Source organism: Myotis daubentonii, chromosome 9 (assembly GCF_963259705.1).
Source record: "Myotis daubentonii chromosome 9, mMyoDau2.1, whole genome shotgun sequence".
Taxonomy (NCBI): Eukaryota; Metazoa; Chordata; class Mammalia; order Chiroptera; family Vespertilionidae; genus Myotis; species Myotis daubentonii.
In genome coordinates this window covers 21,525,777-21,545,549 of record NC_081848.1, presented here as the reverse complement: position 1 = coordinate 21,545,549, position 19,773 = coordinate 21,525,777, and the positions used below count along the sequence as shown (strand labels likewise).

At 38.9% G+C, this 19,773-nt stretch overlaps 1 protein-coding gene across 1 annotated transcript; it reads left to right on the top strand.

Annotated features, from left to right (window-relative positions):
- The first annotated feature begins 18,168 nt into the window (after window positions 1–18,168).
- LOC132241740 (Y-box-binding protein 2-like) lies at window positions 18,169–18,770 on the top strand. Its single transcript, XM_059710645.1, has one exon. It carries the CDS (start codon window positions 18,237–18,239, stop codon window positions 18,768–18,770), a length of 534 nt encoding a protein of 177 aa, XP_059566628.1. The 5' UTR covers window positions 18,169–18,236.
- Window positions 18,771–19,773: the final 1,003 nt, after the last annotated feature.

Here is a 19,773-nt window from a genome sequence, read left to right as displayed (position 1 = left end):
AGGGCTGAGGGACACCCCCCCAACCCCCAATGCATGAATGTCATGCACCAGGCCTCTAGCATAGTATTAAAAGGCTAAATTATTTAAGAAATAGTCTAAGCCCATTCCCTGCAAATTTATATGTAAAGGAGTGATGAGCTATTTCAAAAAATCTTTGATTTTTCAAAAAGCACTGCCCTGGATATGAATTCCAGCTCCAGATGCAAAACTATATCCATCATCAAAAGAAGCCTAGTATCTCTAAATCTTTGTATGGCTGTGACTGAAAGGGAATTGCTTTCAAGACATTTTGTTGCAGTTTTAGTAGCTACCGAATGATTCTCCCACCCAGCAGGAAATGATGGTCCTCAGAGTTACAACCCCCTTGAAATGACTGTAACAAGCGTCCTAAGGGTTTTCCTCACTGTGTTTCCATGCACCGTGTCTCATTAGGCTACCCACGGTGCGGGAGTTACAGAAAGACTTGACAGATCTAAAATGTCACTACAATCACTTTTACCAAGCGCTGTCACCCATGCATAGTCTGCTTTTAGTTTTGTGGAAAGAACTGTAGAAAGGCCATGAAGGTCTTTCTTAATGGGAAGAAGCAATTTGGTCTCAGCTCTAAAATAAGGACTTTTGTTAAAGTCTGTGAGCATCTTGACAGAAATTCACCCTGGTGAACACTGTATTTATTAAGATAAAGGTCACCCAATCTTGTATCCTCCTGCTTGATAGTGCACTTGAAATGTATATATTTATCTAGTTCTTTCTTCGTCTATGTATGTGTATATAAAAACATGAGTATATGTACAATCACTCAGTAATATGCATTATCATAATTTACTTAATCTCTTGTGTGATCTATTCAGATTCAAAAGGCAGCACCTTTTTTTTTTCTTGAGTTGAAACTAAATTGAAAGGCAGATGAAGCCTGAGTATTAATCTTGAAATATATGCTATGCATGTGTAGACAAGTTGGCACCCTAATACTATACTCTAGAATCAAACTTGGAGAAATTTCTCTTATTTTACTTAAATTAAGAGAAAGAAAAAAGGGTACCTATACAGGAGAAAAGAGGCACCTAATAAGCTTCTTAAATTCACTAAGATCTTTGCCTTCAGAGATATTAACACAAATCCTTCTTGTGGTTAATGGATTAATAGGTAAGACTACATAATAGTTTAGAACTAGAACCCAATAATCATTGACTCTTCATAGTATCTATTTCCCTGAAAGATAATTTGGGCAAACTTAAGAATTAAAAATAGTAGCTATGGCAAGGATAGGTGGTAAATACCTGTTCTCTTTATATCAGAAGACTTCTTAGGGACATTTTTATTTTATTTCTTTATTAATATAACTGCCTAAGCATATGGTGATCAGAGACTCCAATTTACTAGTACTTTGCCTACACAATGCAAGGGAGATAACATGATGAATAAATGTCTGATTGAAAAAGGAAACTTTCAAAGTTTAAATATCTTGTGCTTTATTTTGAGTGCCAGTACTTTTGCAAAGTAATTTCTATTTTTTGTATAGTATAAATTATTTTCTTCTTCATGTTACCATAGCTTTTCATATGCCAAGAAAGTAGAGTTTAGTGATCAAGTTTTTTATTCTATAGATAAGTTACATGATTTCCAAATCCTGGCTCCATGGAATATTGTCTGTGTAAATTTGGCAGTTTACCCAAGTTTTCATTGCCTTATTTTTATCATTTATAATAAGGCAATAACACTAGTTCTTACCCAATATACTATATCTCATAGTATTTAATAAAATTAAATGAATATGTACATATATATGCAATTAGAAAAGTGTTTGACACATAATATTTTATTGGTGTCGACTAGAATGATTATTATATTTCTGTGGTATTGCACATACTGGAATGTGAGATTTTTATAAATACCCTTCAGCATTATTCCTAGCACTTTACAGCTAGCAAGTGAAAATGAAAGGAAATAAGAAAGAAAAGATGCAGGGAAGTGAGTACTAAGTTAAATGGCTTTGAATTTTCCCTTTTGTCTCCTTTCCATGTTGTTAGCATCCCTTTCTGAAACCCATTTGCAAAAATTCTCTATGAAACATAGTACTGTATATGTTTTAATATAAGCTTCTCTTGTTTGTTTCATTGCTATCATCTTTAGATCTTGACTAAACAGACCCTTTTGAAATTTCCCAAGCCATGCCAGTGAAACCCTGGCTGCATGAGGTTTCTTCTACTTCATGTCTCTAGCATTTTCTGCTATTAACTTCCTGATCTATGATGATTCATTTGTGTGTAGTACTTCTCCATGAACCAACCCAACCTTCCTGTGATAGGGGTGTGGGGTTGGCATGGGAAGGATAATATGTAATGCGTTTTACATTTCTAATCCAGTTCAACCCCCTTATCATTGCCCACCTTTCTTTCTGAGAGGAACTTGATGGTCTTTATCTGTTGTTTCCATAGCCTTTTGCAAAATTTAGAAACAGGTGCATCACAAGTATTTGTTAAATAAAGGAACAAATAATGAGATGAGACAAGAATCTGCATGATTTAAATGGTGATTTTTTAAGTTGTCCATGAACATTGTGGCTTGCACCTATAAAATTTTCCTAATGTTGAGTGTAACAGGAGATGTAACTCTCTTACAAATCAACTATTCAGTTGGTTCTAACCAAGGGATTTCTGGGGCAGCCTGGCAGAGTATTGCTTTCAAATGTGGGAGGACACTATTGATTTTCTAAAGATGGAATGATGATGCTATAGCGTCTTCTTAAATATAATTTTTCTCTGGTGCCAAGAATGTTTTCCAATTTTATAATAGAAATGCTGGAAATTTATTAGACTTTGGATAGAGATATCATGTGACCCAGAAATCTCCCTTCTAGGTATCAACCCAAAACACTCAAAAACATTTACTCACAAAGATATACTCACCCTTATGTTCATTTCAGCACATTGTTCACAGTGGTCAAGACATGGAGACAAAGTATCCATCGATAGAGAACTAGATAAAGAAGTTGTGGTGCATATATACTATGGAATACTATTCATCCATAAGAAAAGATGACATACTGCCATTTGAGAAAAGATAGATGGAACTTGAGAATATTATGCTAAGTGAAATTAGTCGGTCAGAAAAAGCTAAGAACCATATGATTTCACTCATTTGTGGGATATGAAACTGACACAGACAACAACATGGTGGTTACCAGAGGGAAGGGGTTAGAGGAAAAGGGGGACAAATATATGGTGAGGGAAGATGATTTGACTTTGGGTAGTGGGCACACAATGCAATGTACAGATCATGTATCACAGAACTGTATACATAAAACCTATATGATCTTATTAACCAATGTCACCCCAATGCATTTAATAAAAAAGGAAGATAATTCTGCTTTTGCTACTTTTATAAGCATATATTGCACATGCTTCAAACTAAGATCTTTTAATTAAGAAAATTAACAAAGTAATGACAATGTTAATGTGGGTAAAATATCATGGGTTAAAAAAAAAAGAGGTAAAACCCCAAAGGCACCAGATCAGTTTAGGAGGTAGGAGCAAAAGTTAAAAATAAAAGCCTCTGTGATAATTTATGTTTAAAAAGGAAGCCAGCATAGTAAATTCAAATGAATTCATGGTTGTAAGGCAACTTTCTACTATGAAACCAGAAACAATATTTTGGAATCTGAAAAAAAAATTGTTCTTTAAAATGATACAAAACTTATGGGTAAAATAAAAATGATAAAAATAGGTAATGGTTCTTTCTCAGAATGATTTTTCTCAAATGGAAAATGGAAAAAAAAATTTAAAACCACAAACCAGCTGAATAAATACCATAGGTCAGAAGAGAAATATTTATGGTATTTAGCTTGCTTATAAAAGATTAATATAATCATATTCTTCCAGTGAACTGACACAGTGGTTATCTTCTATGTAGATAAAATGAATTTTTAGAAAATAGAGTGGAGAAAATGTAAAATACCTTTCAGAATAAAGGCTCAGAAAATATTTCTTGCAATTTCTTTTTTTCATGACATCATAATGTCAATTCTACTGGTGATCAAGAAATGGATTATTCTCAATTATAAAATAAAATTAAATAATTTAATAATCATAGTGGGGTAGTTTGAGATGATTTCTATAATGAGTTCAAAAGATTAAAACCATTTCTATAATAAAACTACATATTTTTATATGTGGTTGGTTTATTTATGAGATAACCAAACTGTAGTAGGTTCTGTTTTTACCTTGATAAGAACATGATTTACATTTTACCTTTGGTGAATAATATTAAATAATTGGATGAGGCCTATGGTAGCTAAGAGATAGTTTAGTCATTTCATTAACACCAAAATCAGATAATTTTTTTTTGCAGGGTGTATATGAAAAAATAGTTCACAAAATGCAAAAAGACTGGCTTTGATATATAAATGGAAATGGCTTTGGATTTATTTTTATTTCACTGCAAAATACCTCATGTTATATAACTTGTGTCATTTCTTATATGTTCATACATTTTAATGTATAAATTAACAACTTTTAACGCAAATATACCTAGTCTTTGGCTGTGAAGAGAGTCCTCTGGTTGAATGCTATGATATGTGAAATTCTTTAAGTATTCTAATAATAATTCTGGTTGAAGCTGTGCCAATAGGAAAGGCAAACATATACTAAAAATAGGTATCTATTCCTAATAGAATTAATTGCTGCCACCTTTGGTTGACACTCCTTACATGGGTGCCTTGTGACAGTTATAGGGGATGACAGAGGCTGATTAATTTCACTCTTTCTATTTGGTTGTTTAGTGCTTCCTCAGTGGTAGATACCACCTTGTGGGTCTCAAGCTTTAATAGTAAAATATTTACACTTAGTGCTCATTCCCATACACTTAGTGTACATCCACATGAATCTACAAAGACCTCCTTTTCTCCAATCTTGCAACATTTTCCCTTCCAGATCCCTAACCATGTAGCCAGGCATTGGGCATTGCCCAGACTCTGACCCTGTCATTACAAACCTGCCTTAGCTGACCATTACATCAGCCACTCTGGTTACTAAATCCTAAATGTGGGGTTCAGCTTCTTCTCCCCTTGTAAGTACCAAAGAAAGCCTCTGGCCTTCCCTCTTAGTTGTTTGTTAAGCATTTCATTGTGCCTCTGTAGACCATCAATACAGCTTCCTAACAACCAACACATTCTATGTTTCTTGTTTGTAATCTTTCTATCTCCTCGTTTTCTCACTACTGCATCCCCATATTTTTCCAATGCCTGTGTTAGTGCACAGACCAGGGTTTTTTCTCTTATTGGAATGTTCTCTCAAGTCACTACCCCTTGCCGCAAAACTTCCAGTACAGTGTCTCTATTGCCAGCCAGATGAGTCATGGAGACATAAGGTTCTGTCTTACTCCCTGTATTTTCAGATGATTCCCAGAATGTCTGTGTCAGCTGGTCTTTTGGAAAGGAGATGATGAAATAGAGTTAAAGGTACAAGAGATTTATGGGGAATTATACCTGAAAATGGAAAAGGGAGGAAAGCATGTTTGGGCAGAAGGCGCTGTTGGATCATGAAGTAGATCTGACAAAGTCTCTGCTAGATCCAAGGAGAGCTTTGCAGCAGATTGCCCATGAGAGGAGTCCCATTAATTGAATGGTCAGGAGCTTGTGCCTCAGTCCTGTGTGGTCACTGGCTAGGGCCATCTCTACAAGAGTGTAATCTAAACTCACACAGAGGTAACCCAACAGGAGGTAAGAGAGGTTGTTCACTAGCCACATTTCTCTTCATTGGGCAAAAGGGCCCTTCTTAAAGAAGTTGTGGCCAATTATTTTCTGTCTCCTATAAGTAAACTGTCAAATTTCACATCACTGGGAAGTGGAGAAGCCTTAGAAGTTGAACAAAATGCATGCTTACTGTGATATCCATATGAGTAAATTACCAATACAAAATAAAAATGATCTTATAAAGGTAAGCCTGGTTTGACAATTCTTTTCAGAATCCAATATTTATTTAATATATGGCTGCTTTTAACCACTATATACTGTTAGCCTGACAAAATTATAACTGTTTCTTGTTTTTATTTTTCTTAGAATAAATTTACCATTTAATTCTAAATATATAATAATGTATTATGACTTTAGAAAATAAAACAAAAAAATGTAGGCTCAAGATAACTATATTTTCTGGTAATTGCTTGGCATTTATTATAAATCATCTGTTTACAACAAAAAACATTTTTAAGACAATAACTCAGTGTTTCAGAAATAATTGGAAATTTTTAATTATTTTTATTTATAGTTAACTTAAATTCCTTTTCCTTTTCTGCTACCATTTTTTTTGAGAGGTCATCATTTCATGTTGTTTCAACAACAGAGAAATTATGAATTTGTATATTCTGATATAACATGATTTAATGGAGATTAAAATTATTCATCAATAATTTTATCTTTATTATCTCTTAAGCATTTTAGATATATTACATATAATTTTAATGCTTCAGTTTTCTCATCTGTAATATGTAGCAATAAATTAATGCTGAGCTCTAAACTGAGATGACTGTGTAATATAAAATATTTTTATATGTCTGTTTTCCTTCCTATTCCTTTTTCTTAATACAAGCATGAGTCCTTAGATCTCTCAATATACATTAGAGAGAATGAAGATAAGTATTTTAGGAAGTTGTAGCATTACTCTTTACTTCTTTTCTGTGCTCAGCCTAGCCACAGCACATCATTTGGGATTAAAAGAGAAGCAAATAAAGAGTTTAAATATTTCATAACAATTTTGATTTAGTGTTATTTTTCTATGTATTTTTCCATTATATTATTTTGGGGTAATCAGAAGAAGAATGCTTCATCTTGTTTTCCATCAGGTGACTACATTATGGATGAAATATTTTATTTGTCTATCATTTTACTAGTATACCAACTTTGACATCATTTTAAATGGTTTTATTGTTAAGTCAAGATGGTTCAATCTACTGAAAGCATACCATTATGATTCTGAAGCTATCTTCTTTTTAAAGGAAACATGTAAGAAGGAAGAAAAACAGTTAAGAAGGAGGAAAAGAAAGAAATCTTAACAGCCTTCAGGATATGTCCTAGAGCACATAGATATTGCAATATGAACCTATGTTGGACCTATTTCTTCATGACATGTATAGCAATAAACTTTATCCTACTAGTATAAATTCTAGTTATTTCTTAGCAAATATAATATAACATAATAGGTGAAGAGTAATTTTTGGTCTTAATAAACCTCACCCCTTTAAAATAAGAAATGTGTAATTTCCAAATGTCTTATACTAGAGACCCGGTGCACAAAAATTTGTGCACTCGGGGGGAAGGGGGAGTCCCTCAGCCCGGCCTGTGCCCTCTCGCAGTCTGGGACCCCTCAGGGGATGACCACCTGCTGGCTTAGGCCCGCTCCCCAGGGGATTGGGCCTAAGATGGCAATCAGACATCCCTCTGGCAGCTCAGCAGCCCTCGGGGGATGTCCACTGCCAGCGAGGAGCAGACCTAAGCTGCAGTCAGACATCCTTAGTGCTGCTGAGGAGGCAGGAGAGGCTCCCACCACCACCGCTGTACTGGCAGCCATCAGCCTGGCTTGTGGCTGAGCAGAGCTCCCCCATGTGAGAGCACACTGACCACCAGAGGGCAGCTCCTGCATTGAGCGTCTGCCCCCTGGTGGTCAGTGTGTGTCACAGTGACCAGTCATTCCCAGTCTTTCTGCTGTTAGAGTCAGTTTTCATATTACCCTTTTACTATATAGGATAGAGGCCTGATGCACAGGTGGGGGCCGGCTGGTTTGCTCTGAAGGGTGTCTTGGATCAGGGTGGGGGTCTCGCTTGGGTGCCTGGCCAGCCTGGATGAGGGGATGATGGCTCTTTGCATCTGGTCACACCCCCTTCAGGGTGGGGGTCCTCACTGTGGTGCCTGGCCAGTCTGGGTGAGGGGCTGAGGGCCGTTTTCAGGTTGGTGGGTGACTGAAGCTCCCAACCTCTCCTTTTTTTCTTTTTTTTCTTTTTTCTGGGATTTATTTACCTTCTATGGCTGTCACTGGAGCTGAGAACCGGCTTTAGCTCTGAGGCTCGGCTCCAGCTCTGAGACCTCGGCTGCTGAAAGCAGGTTTCTGGGGATTGTTTAGCTTCTATAATTGTAACATAGTTGCTTAGACTGCAGCTCAGAGCTGGGCGGCGGCAGGTGGGGAACCTTGGCTTCCTCCATCACTGGAGCAAGCAAGCCTCCCTGTTCACTTCAGCTGCTTGGCTGCCGGCCGCCATCTTGGTTGGCAGTTAATTTGCATATCGCCCTGATTAGCCAATGGGAAGCATGTCAGAGGTACAGTTAATTACCATGTTTGTCTATTATTAGATAGGATAATAAAAGGGTAATATGCAAATAGACTGAATGGCAGAACAACTGAACAACCAATCAAAGCATAATATGCTAATGATATGCTAAGGATGTTCAATCTCTCGCTATGATGTGCACTGACCATCAGGGGGCAGACAGTCAACTGGTTGACCAGTCACTATGACGTGCACTGACCACCAGGGGGCAGATGCTCCGACCAGTAGGTTAGCTTGTTGCTGGGGTCCAGCCGATTGGGACTGAGCGAGATGGGCCAGACACACCACAACTACAATGTCCAATCAGAGGAAGTGGATGCGTAACTGAGGGTAATAAAGTACTAGTATAAAAATCTTAGCCTCCCACAGTCCCTCCCCGGCCCAATTGTACACCAGTGGGGTCCCTCAGCCTGGCCTGTGCCCTCTCGCAATCTGGGACCCCTTGGGGGATGTCAGAGAGTCGGTTTCAGCCTGATCCCTTGGGGAGGGCACCAGACACAGGGCTCATGGCTGGAGAGTGCTGCTGCGGCTGATTGGGCACAAGCCTGTGGCAGGCACAGTGGGTCTGGGATGAGCGGGAGTGGCACCTAGGAGCTGCAGGCAGCGTTGGACTGTGGGTTTAGTCTTGATCCCTGTAGGCCACCCAGAGGGTGGGGCATGAATTTGTGCACCAGACCTCTAGTAATAGTATATCTTTATTCCAAACTTGATTCATTTCTCTATTCATAGTTTATTCATGCTCCATGTTGACCTACATTCATCAACATGAATGCCAATAAAACTGCTACTTAGCTTCAAAATTTAACTATAGAATTATATGATATTTATTCATTACTTGATGTGTTTAATTATAGAACCAAATGATTTATCATTTTGTCTTGAGGTATCCAGACAAGCAAAACATTAAAAATTACAGTTATTATAGGGATTAAATTATTCATTCATTTAAAAAAAATATGGTAACTACAATGTCCAAGGTACAAGGTCAAGTGCTGAGAATATTAAGATGAATAAGATCAAACCTCTACCCTGGAGAGACGTATAATCAATCTGAGGAAGTGGATGCATAACTGAGGGTAGTAAAATACTAGTATAAAAATCTTAGCCTTTGCAAGCATATGTACTTGGCATTACATGCTTTGGGACTTTGAGCTGGTTTATTTAACTCTCCAAGCTTCAATTTTATCATCTGCAAACTTGACATAATACATTAGTCTATATTTGCAGAATCATCACAGATTTAAATAAAATTATTTATTTTAGATATTTAATACCTGCCTGGCCCACTTGTAGGCTCTCACCAAGTACTGAGTTTCTCCTAAACGACAACATAATCTGTGTGCAGTTTTTGTAACAGCGGGCTCTACAAATGCTGCTGGAGCACAGAGAAACCAGCAAGTGATGCATCCTGGAGTGACGAGGAGCCTTCACAATAGAAATAAAACTTTGGGAGCCGGAAAAGGGGCTAAAGAAGTTTCAGACAGTATGATTGAAAGCAGCAAGGCATAAAGTGAATGCAATTACAAGGACTCAAATAGGAGGATTTGTTGGGCAGGTCTTAAGAAAGACAGAAAAGTCTAGATTTCTGACTGGCTGGGCTACCAATAATGACAGTTTCTTAGAGGGTCTGTCTCCAAGTAAATCAGAATGAAAATGTCTTTATAATAAATTTCTGGTAAGAATTTTGACTTTGTGATCAATAGCCGTCTCACCCATTTCCACAGTTGGGAGTTCAACACTTTCTGGCTCTCAGTTTTCCCCAGTGCCCTCCTATTGACCAAGCTTGGTCTTGTTTCCTCTCTGACGTCATCCTCCCTCTATTCACTTCTATGCCAACTTTCTTTCTTACCTTAGAAAAACCAATTACACCTAAACATATTGTCTTATATCTTTCAAGTAGTTATCTAGTCCCTTAAACCCATACCTATTATACTTATATGTTCAGCTTCAGTGCTCTTTTATTTCATGTTAAATCAGCAATAGAAAAGCACACTGATAAATTCCTCAAATTCAGCTAGTTATGATTTTCTTCAATGAGTATAACAAATCTCAAGTCCATTAAAACCAATATTGTTATTTTATACATGACAATAGCAATGAACAACAATGTGATTCTGAGATTTTTATATGATTCTGAGCATACTATAAAAAAGATCAAACTACTAGACTGATATAAAGCTCTCCGAAATGTGCAACTGTCAATGAAAAGAAATAAAATACTTAAAATGAAAAGTAATGACTTTTACAATTAATCCAATTCAAGTACTGGATATGAGTAATTATTCATATGCAATTTATACATCATTGTGTAAAAATTCAGATTTATAAAAAAGTTATGTTTTCAGCAGTGGCTTAAAAGTAAAAGCCACTGTATCTATACTAATTAAAGAGTAATATGCTGCCCTGACTGGTTTGGCGCAGTGGATAGAGTGTTGGCCTACGGACTGAGGGGTCCTGGGTTCGATCCTGATCAAGGGCATGTACCTTGGTTGCGGGCACATCCCCAGTAGGGGGTGTGCAGGAGGCAGCTGATGGATGTTTCCCTCTCATCAATGTTTCTAATTCTCTATCCCTCTCCCTTCCTCTCTGTAAAAAATCAATAAAATATATATATATTTTTAAAAGGGTAATATGTCAATTAGACTGGGTTGACCGGCCATCTTCTGAACTTCCAACTTCCTTCTGGGAAAAGCCATGGTGGAGGGGGCCGAGGCAAAGGCAGTTAGGGGCAATCAGGCCTCAAGGGAGGGTAGTTAGGGGCAATCAGGCAGGCAGAGGCATTTAGGGGCAATCAGGCAGCAAGGGAGAGCAGTTGGGGGTGAGATCGGGCCAGCAGGGGAGGGCCATTGAGCGTGAGATCAGACCAGCAGGGAAGGGCAGTTAGGGGCAACCAGGCCTGCAGGAGAGGGCAATTAGGGGCAATCAAGCAGGCAGAGGCAGTTAGGGGTGTTCAGGCAGGCAGTCAGAGGGGTTAGGGGCATTCAGGCAGAGGCAATTAGGGGTGATCAGGCAGGCAGGCAGAGAGGTTAGGGGCATTCAGGCAGGCAGGCAGAAGGGTTAGGGGAATTCAGGCAGGCAGATAGAGGCAGTTAGGGGCGATCAGGCAGGCAAGCAGGTGAGCAGATAGGAGCCAGCGTTTCCAGATTGTGAGAGGGATGTCTGACTGCCAGTTTAGTCGGACATCCCCCAAAGGGCCTCCTATTGGAAAGGGTGCAGGCTGGGCTGAGGGAACCCCCCCCATGCATGAATTCCGTGCGCCAGGCCACTGGTCTCATATAACAAATATAGATGTTAGCCAGTCCAGAGATATGACAGCTGATCAAGCATATGATTAAAACCTGATTCCTTCTATCTTTTTGTTTTATCATATATACAATTTAGCTTTTGTGCTTGAAAATGTTAATGAAATAGGTAGAAGAGTAAAATTGGTGTTATAAAAGGAAAACATCCTTCTAAACTTCCTAGCAGACTTCTGCATATATCTTATTGGCCAGAAATGTCTTTTCAAATCATTGCTACATTTTGCCAGTAAGAGTTGCCATCTGCATACCTTAAAAAAAAATTTTATTTCTTTCACCAATTTTCACTCTTCCTTCTTCTGAGTCTAGACAAGTCTTTCATGTAATACTAGAGGCCCAATGCACGAAATTCATGCAAGAGTAGGCCTTTCTTTCCTGGCTGCCAGTACTGGCTTCCCTCCGGCACCTGGGACCCGGGCATCCCTCTGGCCTCAGGCAGGCACTTGGGACCGGGGCTTCCCTTCCTGCCCAATCTTCATCTGGAAAGACCTCCAGTCTAATTAGCACATTATGCTTTTATTATTATAGATGTTCTGAATACAGATTTAAAAAATAAGAATATAAAATACACCCTGTCTGACACCTTTACCTATAGGACACCATTCTCTCTCTCTCCATATACTGACCTGAGAGTGGCTTTCTGTCCACAATACAGTTTATGTATTAGGATAATCAAGTGTTGTGTCCTCTCCCCGTTTCTGTCAGAACAACCCATATCTTTTCATATCTACACAAAGGCTTAACTGCACTCTGTAAAACATAGACTAACCTTTTTCTGAGATTCTATGAAGCACTCCCATGTCCAACAAATGTTTGCAATTAGATACTGGGTGCCTCTTCTTTTTCTGAATCCAGCTTGAACACCCAGCATTTCTTGTTCCACATGAGGTAGCAGTCTTTTTTTGCATCATCTTGAGCATCACTTTATTGTGTGGGAAATTAGAGCAATGGTCCTTTAGTTACCATACTCCCTGGCATCTTCTTTTTTGGAGATTGAAATATATAGTGAGTGCTTACAGACAGTTTTCTTGTTTTCCACATTTGTTGACATACTTGTTAGAATTTTGACAGCTTTAGTCTCTGTGGCTTGAAATAATTCTATAAGTATTTCTCCTACCCATAGTGATTTATTTCTTCCCAGTACTTGGAGGGCAAGCTTCACTTCCCTTCCTACAATTACAGGTTCTTCCTCAAAGAAATCTTCTTCAAAGGTACCTATCATCCCTCTGTTTCCACTGTATAGATTTTCAATATAGTGTTTCCACCTTCCTTTTATTTCCTTCTGGTCAGATATTGTACTTCCTTGTTGGTCACTCGGTATTCTCAGCTTAGGTTTCAATTTCCATTTTATTACTTGAATCTTCTGGTAAATAACTTTTGTTGTTTTACTATTGTTGTTGTTCTATATCCTCACATTGACTGTTTTAATAGTTCAGTTCTCTACCTCTACATGACAGTCATTGAAAACCTGCACTCAGGATTCTAACTCTCTATTTACCACCTTTTACTCTTAACGAACTCCTGCCTATCTTTAATGATTTTTAGTGTTTCTTCTGTCCTCCATCTCAATTTTTCTTTTCCTCTGGTTCTTGGCCAGTTAAGTTTAACAGCACATATTTGTTTTTTAGCTGGACTTTAAATCCATCAGGAATGTTACATATTGGCTATACACTACCAATTCTTTTAGCCCTCTCCTGCTTCATTTCTGACCCTTAGTCCAGATTTTCCAATAACATTTGATTTTGCTCTATTTTCTACTTTTGAGTTCCAATCACTATAATTATCAGCATGTCTTGTTTTGGAATGTGATCAACTTCTTCTTGGACACTTGCATACGAACTTTTAATTTCATCTTTTTCAGCCTTTGTAGTTGGAGCACAGACTTAAATGATGGATGTGTTAACAGGTTTTCCTGGAAACTGATTGATATATTATTGGATCTAACCTTTCATCGTAGCCTCTAACTACCTGTGCTACATCTCGCCTCAGTATTAAAGCGACTTTGCTTTGAGTTCGTCCTTTCCAGAGTTACACTGATTAGAAGTGCCCCCATTCCAGCCCACTTTAGTTTGCTAACAAAAGCACTGTGATGTTTAGACATTCTCTTTGTTGCTTTAAAATTCCCACTTTATCTTGGTTCATGCTTCTTACGTCTCATGTCCCATTTGTATGTGCTGTGCAGTATTGTGCTTTTCTTTCGCTTTTGTGCACAACAGACCCTAGTGACCTTCTGGCTTTGGTCTAGTTGTGTCATTAGTAACACTGCTATTCTTAAGTGTTCTCTGTTCTTCCCCATAACTGTTTGAATGCTTCCTGAGCTGGAGTCTCATCTTTCTGCATGCTCTCATATTTCATTTGGGCTTGTCTGATTATAGATTTTTCTAGCTAAATCAAAAAGAAAAAATAAGGAAATGTGGTGGAGGTTTACCATTGCTTTGTGATGCACAGTGTGTGGATCCAAACCACATGTGCTTGAATCCAGTGTGTCACAATCATCAAACAGCCACAAAATGTCAGTGCCCCTGTGGTAATTATAATATGTAATAATTTTTTGTGAATGTTTTATGCCTGCTTATAATGATGATTTATTATTCAAATGTAAACATTCACGTGCATTGACAAAATAGGCTCTATTGGTGTTGTTTAGGCATTCCATGTGCTTACATTTTGTGCACTTATATCAAGTGGTGTGCTGAAGTTAATCCTCTTGCATTTTTTGTAAAATGTGCTTTGTAATAATTATTCCATTGTTATTTTGTGCATAAATACCCATAATTATTATATATTCATTGTGCAGAAGTCTTCTTTTAATAATTGAGTTATCCATTTACATTTATAAAGGAATCAGATATTTTTGCTTTCAGCTCTAACATACTATTTCATATTACAATCAGTATATAGATTATAGATTCTATGAGTTTTTTATTTCTTCATAGAGTACTTTTTTAAAATAAGGAATAAGTTACTCATCAATATTTTATAGATCTAGGTCCATTGGTATTATTCTGCATTACAGGTATTTTCAGTTTAGACTTTAAAGTAAATTCAAATTTTCTAACTTCTGTAAATCTTTCAACATCTTCTGTTGTAGTTCATAATTTTATTAGCTCTACTTCTGTCCAAATAAATTTCTTCAATTTATGATTTTTATATCACAGAGTACTTATATTAATATATTATCAAAAAAAATTTAAATTATAATTATATAACCAGTTGTGTTCTTGAAATTATTCCTAGTTTTTCTTTTCTTTCAAGTTTCATAAATACTAAGAAATTAATTTAAGCAGTCATAATGCAGACTGATAAATTGCTTATTAAATATTAGTCCCTTTTTTCTGAGATGTGACTTTTCAAAACAGAAACAGTAGTCAGTAAATTGCATCTGGGACCCATTGATCACTCAGTCTACTTTTTGTCTTTTCACTTTATTTTATTCCTTTGTTATAATTTAACTAAAGTCTTGCTTCCCATCTAACTTTCACTTTGTTAAATTCCCCAAGTTTTTGATCCAACCTACATTCTCTAGGAGTTTCAAAATACTCCAATTGGTTGGATGAAGATATGTGGTGAAATTGTATGTAAATTTTAATGGATTTTTTTTATGGTAGTAGAATGACATTTTCTTCTCAGAATAAAAATAAGACAACAACAACAAAATACAAGCAAAAAGGAAGTTTCCTTACTCAAATATCTTTGTGCATTATAAGCACTGTTTTAATGTTTGCTTTTCTATTGCTTAAGCTTTATTTATTAATAAGAGTGCTAGTTCATTTAATCAGACCTTAAATGATTATCTACTCTACAAAGTATATATTGCTTTGGAGGATGCAGAGAGAAAGGAACCCTCGTGCACTGCTGGTGGGAATACAGACTGAAAATAGTACAGAGTTTCCTCACAAAACTAAAAATTGAACTCCCATTTGACTCAGTAATCCCACTTCTAGGAATATGTCCTAAGAGAACAGAAACACCAATCAGAAAAGATATATGCACCCCTATGTTCATAGCAGCACAATTTACAATAGCTAAGATTTGGAAACAGCCTAAGTACCCATCAGCAGATGAGTGGATTAACAACTGTGGTACATCTACACAATGGAATACTATGCTGCTGTAAAAAAGAAGGAATTCTTACCATTTGCAACAACATGGATAGACCAGGAGAACATTATGCTATGCAAACTAAGCCAGTTGGAGAAAAATCAATATCACATGATCTCACTCATTTGTGGAATATAATGAACAACATAAACTGATGAACAAAAATAGAGCAAGAGAAAAAATTATTTTAACATATAATATAATTAATCATGTTATTTGCAGATTTTTAATGTTTCCTACAACTTTTGTGATATTATACTACACTGAGTGGCCAGATTATTATGACCAACCCATCAGTACTTTGTTGGGCCACCTTTTGCCTTCAATACTGCGGTGATTCTTCTTAGCATTGACTCTACAAGATGTTGAAAGGTGATGGGAGGAATCTGACACCATGCCTGATAAATAGCACTGTCCAGTTCTGTGAGACTTAATGGTTGTGGAACCAGCTGCCTGATGGCTCTCTTAACTTCGTCCCACAAATGCTCAATTGGATTGAAATCTGGTGATTGTGGGGGCCACCCAAGCAAGGTAAAGTCTCCCTCATGTTCTTGAAACCACTCCTGCACAATACGAGCACCGTGGCATGGCGCATTGTCTTGTTGGAAGAAGCCATCTTCATTGGGAAACACCATCAACATGATAGGATGAACTTGATCAGCAACAATACTTAGGTATGTTGTGCTATTCAGACATGAATTAAAGGGCCCAAATTATGCCAGGAAAACATGCCCCAAATCATAACACTGCCCCCACCAGCTTGAAGGGTTGTACTCATGCATGTGGGGTGCATGCTTTCATGCTGTTTCCGCCAAATTCTCACTCTGCCATCTGCATGATGCAACTGGAAACGTGATTCATCGGACCACATGACTTTTTTCCAATGCTCGACTGTCCAATCCTTGTGTTTCTGTGCGAATTGGAGATGTTTTATCTTGGTAACTGCAGGCAGCAAAGGTGTTCAAACAGGCCTTTGGCTTCCATATCCCATATAATGCAGTGTACGGCTAATTTGCCTAGAAACGTCAGGTGGTCATAATAATCTGGCCACTCGGTGTATGTTAGTACAATGTTGGTAATATTATTATATTTAAAACCTTTTTTTCTTGAAATATGAATGCTTATTGCATGTAATATTATATTTAAAATCATTTTTCTTAAGACATTAATGTCTATTGAATGTAAATGGCTAATTATTTTGTGTCTGCAATCTGGTTATAGATTTATTTTGTATATTGTAAAAAAACATTAAAAATAAAATAAAAAATAAGTATTGCTATGGAGGCTTTCATTGTTATGGCAGCGTTTATTAGTTGTGACAGTGATCATATGACAAAATATTTACTAGATGACTCTTTAGAGAAAAAGTTTTGTGACCCCTGGTTTTGATGACACAGTTTTTAGTTACATGTCTATTTTAGAAACTGCTATATTTTGACTTTATACTCTAAGGTAACGTTTGAATGTAACGGAACCAATGTGTTCAGTTTGCTGTCAACTTACTATTCTAAGTGGATGCTGCTCAAACAATATAAGAAATACATTGTTATAATGGAGCCCATAATAGAGGTTGGTCTGGCAGATCCCTACAAAGGCAGTCACATGGAGATTTTGAGTAATCTGGGAATATTACCTACTAGTTTCAAATAACTTAAAGTTAATTAAAGAATAAATGAGAGACAAATGAAGGAAGGTGATTTACGTAGTCTGAACACCAACGATCTGGTAAGCACTTTTAACACTATCTACTTCAGTATACTCAGTTTTTAAATCTTACATAGATTCAGCTGTGAGATACATAGAATTTACCCCACTTTAAAAGAGAGAAACAAATCTCAAAAAGCTTAAATCAATATTTTACTTTTTAAAAAATATATATTTTTTTATTGATTTCAGAGAGGAAGGGAGAGGGACAGAGAGATAGAAACATCCTTGATCAGAGAGAATCATTGATTGGCTACCTCCTGCACGCCCCACACTGGGGATCAGAGCCTGCCACCAGAGCATGGGCCTTGACCGGAAATCGAACCATGACCTGCTGGTTCATAGTGGATGCTCAACCACTGAGCCACGCCAGTGGGGCAATATTTTACATTTTTATTTACTAAATGCTATCTCTAACTTCAGTACACTGTTGAGAACTTTGCATGTAGCAATACATTTACTATTTTATCTTAATACTGATTGCAGTTTAATAAAATGGTTAAGACTATTTATTATTATCTAGTCTATCTAGTCCCCCTCCCGAGCCAGGGGGAGGGGCCGGGGCGGTGGCGGAGGAGGAGGTGGTGGTGGGAGCCGGTACCGAACCGGCGAGCTGAGGTGGCAGCGGTGGTGGTGCAGGTGCCGGCAGGGGAGCCACAGAAAGCAGGCGGTGGGGCGGGCGGTGGGGCGGGTGCCGGCGGGGGAGCCACAGAAAGCAGGCGGTGGGGCGGGTGGCGGTGGGTCGGAGCCGCCTCCTGCCCAGCTGCTGGGACCCCCTCGGCGCTGGGCCCCCACACTCCTGGCAACCCAGCGATGGCCACCTCGGGGACCCCCGCGCCCTCAACCCAGAGCCAGGCGGACAAGCCGGTGCTGGCAATCCAAGTCCTGGGCACCATCAAATGGTTCAACGTCCGAAATGGTAACGGATTCGTCAACAGGAATGGCACCAAGGAAGATGCCTTTGTTCCCCAGACAGCCATTAAAAGAAACAACCCCAGGGAGTTCCTGCGCAGCGTTGGAGACGGGGAGACTGTGGAGTGTGATGTGGAAGGAGAGAAGGGTGCAGAAGCTGCTAATGTAACTGGGCGGGGGGGGGGGGGGGGTAGCTGCTATGCCCCCAATCGACATAGGTTCCGCCAATTTATCATCCCCGGCCTCTCCCGGCTGCCCCACCGCCCACGGTGGCAGAGGCTCCATCAGGTGCCACAGAACCGCGCATCGAAGGGGAACGAGCTGAAGACACTGGGCAGAGGCCCAGACGACGGCGCCCACTGCCCTTCGTCTACCGACGGCGCTTTGTGCGAGGCCCAAGGCCCCCAACCAGCCGCTGCCTATAGAGGGCGCTGATGGGGTAGAGTCTACCCGGTAGACCCTGAAGAGGCAGCCCCATTGGAGGGGGACCACCAGCAGGGAGAGGAGCGGGTTCCCTCACGCAGATTCCGGCCCAGATACCGAAGGCCTTTCCGCCCCAGGCCACCCCCACAGCCTACCACAGAAGGTGGGGATGGCAAGACCAAGCCCAGCCAAGGTCCACTGATGGTTCCTGGCCTGAGACCCAGCACCCATGAAACCACCCCTATTTCCAGAGGCGTCGGCAGCAGCCCCCTGGACCCAGGCAGCCCACAGCCCAGGAGACCTCAGCCCCCACCAACAGTGGGGACCCCACCACCACCATCCTGGAGTGATTCCAACTCAAGGACACCCAGAACTACCATCTGGTATCTGCCAGGTTTTCCAACTGACCTGCACCCTACCCAGCACCCCCTCCCCCTTTCCCATATTCATGACATCAAAACACTGGCTTTTCCCCCTTTTCCATGAGACTCAGGAGGGCCAAAGCAACAGCTTTTTGCTTTTTTTTCTCTCTCCCCTACCAAGGGTTGAAGGAAGGGATCCATCCTTTTTGTTCAGAGGCATCAACTCCCTCCCCTAAATCAGGCTGAAAAGGAACCAGCCAGCTCTTACCTCCTCCTGGTTGTTTTTCTTTCCCACCCCAGTTTATTTTTTGTTTCCCCTTGACCCCCTACCTCTGAAGCCATTTTATGAACTGTCATGTGCCACCTGAGCCTCCAGTAAAAACAAAAGCAGGCTTAAAAAAAAAAAAAAAAAAAAGCTGACTATTAGTTGACTATTAGTTGAAATAGTTGACTATTTCTCCAAGGTTAGAGTGGCAAAGCCAGTTATTGAAACTAATTCTATTTGACTCTAAATATGTGTTTACTTTTAAAAATTATTTGCTGAAACATCTTATCTTGGTACTCAAGAGCCATGGATTAAATAATTTTTAAAAGTTTAAATAATTAAAATGAGTTTCACATTTTTGGTGAGTTAAAAAGCAAACTTACCTGAT